We start from the raw sequence: 6,668 nt of genomic DNA, 5'->3' as shown, positions 1-6,668 counted from the left end.
TTGGGGGGGGGGGGGGGGTAGCGCTCCCTAGTCCCTATCAAGAATTTTTCATACCTAAAATTCTAACCTGAAACTTATGATTAAGAGAGAAGTAGCCTCATCCAATGTGTTGATGGTATCAAATAAAAGTTGCAGAGACAAATTTCGGATTTCAAGCTAGCGATAGAGAAAAGATAATAAATCAACATTTACAAATTAAATAGATAAATGAATTTGAAAATTCTGCAAATTAAAGTTTTGAATGGTTTTGTTTTGATAATGATATCTGAACTAACGTGCGTACATCTCAACTAATTCTACCCAATGAACTAGCACCAAACCTTGTAACATTCCAAAATATAGAGATCCTCGCCTAAATTGGGATTGCTATGTTTAAATCATTTACTCTTACTACCGTGTTATAAATCATATTATCTATGTGAAATTAATTTTGAAAACAATACTACAAAATGAAATTCCTTTTACATAGATTTTTTTAAAACTCAGGATAACCCGCAATCGCTATCATCTCTGTCATAGTCTTTGTCCTTCGGGTGAGCATTTTGTGTGCACGGGTAAACCCCCCAATATGTATATGTAATAGCCTACAAACCACATATGAGATGTAAATCGCACTAGGCAAGCCCTACGTGATAGACTCGATTCAGAGAATCGATCAGAGATCATTCGTGTGAATGGGCCCCTTTTTTTAAGTAGTGGTTGAAGTTTAAATTTGTAGAGAAAAAAAGACAAATAAACCTTTCATTTTCATTACTATAAATATAAATAACAAATTAAATTAACAATAAATGAGAAAGAACCGAAAACTGGCACCTAACAACAAATTAAGCTGCTTGAATGAGATCACAAAAATACCATAAAGTTCAACCATAAACCTTAGTTTTTTTTGTTTTTTTATTTTTTTATGAAACAACATAAAAAAGAAAAAGAAAGTATAATAAAAGAAAAGAAAAGAAAAAGAATGAATATACCAACAACCTCTTAAATTCACTAGTATATATTGTTCAGACAATCTAATTATGACATGTTCTAACTAAACATCAGAACACATGCTAAAACATTTCTATTAGACATTTCTGATGCAAAATTTAGGAAAAACTTATGCGCATGTTTCAAACATTCATTACATTTAGATAAGTTAATTATTTAAAATATATCATCTACTTTAATTAATACACATTAGACTAATAAATCGTAAAACTTAAAGCTTCTTTCAATTGTCATTGATTTATATAATATAAAAGAATGAGACATATTTTAAACTTACATATCTACGTAATGATAGACGGAAACACATACAAAACTTTTTTATTATATAATCAGAACTCAAAATATGAATATTTTATTATGTGTTCGAATGTCCAATTAAAATATATTATAATTTGAGTATTTAAATAAAATTTACTAGTAAATTTAGGAGGTCGGCGATATGTATTCTGTCAAAAAAGAAATGTACAATTTTTTTTAAAAAAGGAAAAAGAAATTAAATAATCTTGCCCAAAAATGGGTAAGTTCAATGATATCGGTTCGAAATTAAATTTGTTCTAATTAGTGAAAAATTTAGTTGAACTTTTCAATCATATTAATGCTTACACCAAATTAATTCATAAATAACAGACCAATATTTGATAAATCAAGAAAAGTGATAGATACATTGTATAGAGAAAAGTCAAATGAGTACAATATTTTCTTAACATGCATTATAATGCTAGTTAGGTATTTTGAGTTTTTTTTCTTCATATATAGAACCATGTTAATGCTAATTGGGTATTTTTAGAAGTTTTTATAACGTGCATGTTTATCCTATACACCTAATTTCTTATATTAAGAAATCATTTTTACACTTGAAATCTGCTTTGTCATCTCTAATCAACAATCGTCTAGAAATAACATGTAATTTTTTCGTTTTTTGCACACGTAAAAGTTCTCCAACCACCCAATTTCTTCAAGAGACTTGTTAAAGACTTGGTTTTCATAATGCCACATCTTTTTTTTTTGGGAATTAAATTTTGAAAATCAGGTTTGATCATAGAATTTTAAAATTCAATTTGAAGTTAATTTCAGAAATTTGAAAAATACCTAAAAACTATTTTCATCTCAAAAATATATTGATACGTTTTTTAAATACTCATAATTTTCACGATCAAACGTATTTTTCAGTCCATTTCAATTGAAATTTTAATGACTAGTGAGTAAGGTAGTTGGATAGTTGGATTGATACCGACCCCTCTCTCTAAATGATCCACCATTTTCATTCTTGTCCTTTTCACCTATCTGTACTTCTTCTACTATATAATAACAACTTGGGATCCTCCATCCCAACTTGACTACTTTGTCGCTTCATTTAAGTTCATCTTAACGTAAATATTATGCACGATAAAAATACTCGCCACCTACTAGAATTTTAGTGATATTATTTAATGATGTATAATTCTTGTCAAGGGCGTGGTTGTAAAGTTTTGATATTGAATTCATCTGAATTTGATATTTGTAATATGAAAGATATAGCTATATGTAAACGTTCAAAAAAATCACAACATACATAAGAAATTTCATTTTAAAATATTTATTAAAATTTATATAATTTGAATCGGGACATAAGAAATATATGGCTGAAAATTCTGTTCTTAGGTCTGCATGTGTTTGATGTACTTCTTAATAATAGGCATTTGAGTATATACTCTACTTGTTCTAATAACAACTTCATGAATATTCCTTTACTTTTACCTTGTATTTGCATTTAATGCATGCAGAGTTGCACGTACACGTTAGCTACTTTACTTTATATTATAACCTATAATATAAAGGCGGAGGTAAAAGCCCGATTGCAAATTCAACTGAACCTAATAACTTTACTCGTAAGTATAATCCAAAGAGGATACAATATATACAAACTTTACTCATAAGTATAATCCAACGAAAATATAGTATATACAAACTTTACTCATATTTTTAAAAAAATACAGAAAGTTTGTTTTCGTAAGAACTTCGACTGAACAAACAGTAAAAAAGAGACAACAACAATAGAAGCTAAACCTAATAATTTTTGCTCGAACAATATATTTATGTTTAAACACTTATATCTTGCGTTTAAATGGTTGTTACATGTTGTATTGTATTGTATTGTTAGTTTAATTATCATGTTTGTTTTGATTGTTACTTAAATTTTATTGTATCATATTGTTTAAATCCATAGTCTCATGTGTAATGACCGATTTTGTGTGATTCCGTCATTACCATAATATTTTTGTTTTTATTTATTATTTAATATAAAGTTATTTTAATCTTTATCCTACCTTTACATAGTAGCTTAGCTTACATTATGTATACGACGGAGAACGATAAATCTATCCAAATATTATATTCATTGAAATAACACAATACAATAGAATCTAATATATTTATCATAGTAATAACTATCCAAGCATAGTGTTGAAAACAAGCTAGTAATCTTTCAAGTCGTTGTTGTAAATTAATTCAAAACTCATAAAATTGAAATTCTGATTCCGCCACGAATGATTCAAACTTTCTTCTCTTCATTTCTTTACTTTAACAACATTTATTATCTCCCACCTGTAATTTCAAGCTTTTTTCTATTCATATACTCCTAAACTCCTTTTATGTTTTGCACACTCAATTCATGCCATTTTTTCAACCAACAACAATGGAGCCTTTCACTTTCACAGTTTTCGCCATTTTCCTCTCACTTTTCATCTTCATATTAACCCGAAAACCCAAATCCAAAACCCCCAATCTACCTCCCGGACCTCCGGGTTGGCCGGTCGTCGGAAACCTCTTTCAAGTCGCCGGCTCCGGTAAGCAATTTTTCGAATACATTAGAGATCTCAAACCAAAATACGGTTCAATTTTCACATTAAAAATGGGTTCTCGAACTATGATTATAATTACCAGTGCTGATTTGTCTCACGAAGCTTTAATTGAAAAGGGGCAAATCTTCGCTAGCCGCCCTAGAGAAAACCCGACCCGAACTATCTTCAGCTGCAACAAATTCACCGTCAATGCGGCGGTTCACGGCCCGGTGTGGCGGTCATTGAGAAGGAATATGGTGCAGAACATGCTTAGTCCGAGTAGATTGAAGGAATTTCGCGATTGTAGAGAGATAGGTATGGACAAATTGATCGAAAGGATTCGAGTCGATGCAAAGGAGAATAACGACGTCGTTTGGGTGCTGAAGAACGCGCGATTTGCGGTTTTTTATATTCTACTAGCGATGTGTTTTGGTGTTGGGATGAATGATGAGGAAATGATTGAAAGAGTTGATCAAATGATGAAGGATGTGTTGCTTGTGCTTGATCCAAGGATAGATGATTTTCTTCCTATTTTGAGGTTATTTGTTGGTTATAAGCAACGTCAAAGAGTTAACGATGTTCGTAAGAGGCAAATTGAGACCCTCGTCCCCCTAATCGAGAAACGTCGTAGTGTTGTACAAAATCCTGGGTCTGACAAGACTGCAGCCTCGTTTTCCTATCTAGACACTTTGTTCGACGTTAAAATTGAAGGTATAGTGTTCAACTATACGACTATCTTAGCTAAAAGTTTAAATGAACGATTAGAGAGACTACATTTATATTTTGTTAACGTCATTTGATCTTCCCATCTAAGCTAACTTTAAAAGTTGAGTGGTATCAGAGCCAAACTCACTTCAAATGTCTAGTTTTGGTGGTGTTGAGTAATCCGGAGAGGGTAGGATCAAGATTCATTTCTTAACATAATTACTTGATTATTTTTCTTGACAGGTAGAAAGTCAGGACCAACGAACCCAGAGCTTGTAACACTATGCTCAGAGTTTTTGAACGGTGGGACCGACACAACGGCTACGGCATTAGAGTGGGCCATAGGGAGATTGATCGAGAATCCAAGCATACAAGAAAAAATGTACGAAGAGATCAAAACCGTAGTAGGTGATAAAAAGGTTGACGAGAATGATACAGAGAAGATGCCTTACTTAAACGCAGTTGTAAAGGAGCTTTTACGTAAACACCCTCCAACGTACTTCACATTGACCCATGCAGTAACAGAGCCGGTTAAATTGGGCGGGTATGACATACCCATGGATACTAACGTGGAGTTTTTCGTATACGGGATCTCACACGACCCGAACATTTGGTCCGACCCGGAGAAATTTGACCCGGATAGGTTTTTATCCGGTCGAGAGGACGCGGATATAACGGGGGTGAAGGCGGTGAAGATGATGCCATTCGGGGTCGGACGGAGGATTTGTCCGGGCTTGGGAATGGCAACGGTACATGTGAATTTGATGTTGGCGCGAATGGTTCAAGAATTTGAATGGTTTGCTTACCCGGGAAATAGTGAAGTGGATTTTAGTGAGAAATTGGAATTTACTGTGGTAATGAAAAATCCATTAAGAGCTAAAGTTAAGCCAAGAATATAATTAAGTAATGCTCATAATTAAGATTATAATTCCAAAATTTATTTAATAAAGAAGGTTTGTAGCATTTTCAATATAGTAATTACAATATTCCACATTTTCTTGTTTATAACATAATAAAAAAAATCTTGTGAAGTTTATTTCTATTTTCTACTAATACTAATGCTTCTTTCTTTTTCTTTGATGGTCTAAACATGAAACCACACAATAATTGAACTTTAAGACTCCACCTTTAAATTAGTTGTGATTATATTTTAAGTAGACAAAATATATAAATGTGCTTTTTTTACTTAGTCTCATGTGACATCTATGACTTTCAATTTTGCGTGTGCACAACTAGTCTATTAGACAAAGGGACGGAGCCACCTTGTGTTTAAAGGGTTCATCCGAGCTCCTTTGATGAAAAATATATTATTCATGTATGGTTAAAGTAATTTTTATATATATATATATAGTAGATATTGAACCTCCTTCGGCTAGTTCATATGTCTATTTCTTCAAATTTTGAACCCCCTTAGTCGAAATCTTGGTTCCGCCACTGATTATCCACTTAAAGTTGTTTAAAGTTGAATTGGTAGACACATGCGTCCTACATGGAAATTCACATCGGTGTTCTAAGTGCATTATGACACATAGGTTGTGCGTCTACTTGTTCAACTTTATGCAAGTTTAAGTATCTACTTGTGCACACTCAAAGTTGAAGGATATAAATGCCGGCTAAGACCAAATTAAATTACATGTTTATGTATTATGACTTTTAAATATTCTGTAAATATTTAATATCTAACTAGCGGTCCTAAAAGTGCTACTCAAAAGAAACTATTATTATGTTCCAATTTATGTGACATACTTTCCTTTTTAATCGATTTCAGAAAAAGTGATACATTTCTATATTTAGCATGAGATGATTTATAACTATACAAATATCTATACCTTATTTTAGACCACAACTTTTAAAAAGTCTCGAAAATGTGTGCAGGGACCAATGTCATTGTAATGTTCCATTTTGTAGTTGGACATTAAATATATATAGTATTATGGATGTAGAACCAATTTGCTCATTAGTCCAATCATGCATGTGATCATGATGTCAAGTATATTTCTAGCCTTGAGTTATGGGAAACAACTTTATGAAACCAATAAAGATGGTATGCCCCAAAACACAAGCAAACAATGCCTTAGCTACTTGTTAGCATATTTAAGACAAACTTCTTCTCCTATATTAGGCAAGGCTATTGCAAAAAACAATTTCTCAGTA

The 6,668-nt window shown here is 32.1% G+C and overlaps 1 protein-coding gene across 1 annotated transcript; it reads left to right on the top strand.

The window, feature by feature from the left end:
• Window positions 1-3,664: 3,664 nt before the first annotated feature.
• LOC102604467 (cytochrome P450 77A1) lies at window positions 3,665-5,413 on the top strand. The gene is given in 2 exon segments (NM_001318693.1): window positions 3,665-4,520; window positions 4,758-5,413. Coding segments are annotated over 2 exon segments (1,512 nt in total).
• Window positions 5,414-6,668: the final 1,255 nt, after the last annotated feature.

Source organism: Solanum tuberosum, unplaced genomic scaffold (genome assembly GCF_000226075.1).
Source record: "Solanum tuberosum cultivar DM 1-3 516 R44 unplaced genomic scaffold, SolTub_3.0 scf00324, whole genome shotgun sequence".
In the NCBI taxonomy this organism is placed as follows: domain Eukaryota; kingdom Viridiplantae; phylum Streptophyta; class Magnoliopsida; order Solanales; family Solanaceae; genus Solanum; species Solanum tuberosum.
The sequence above is the reverse complement of the archived record's forward strand: the minus strand, read 5'-3'. Positions and strand labels throughout refer to the sequence as shown.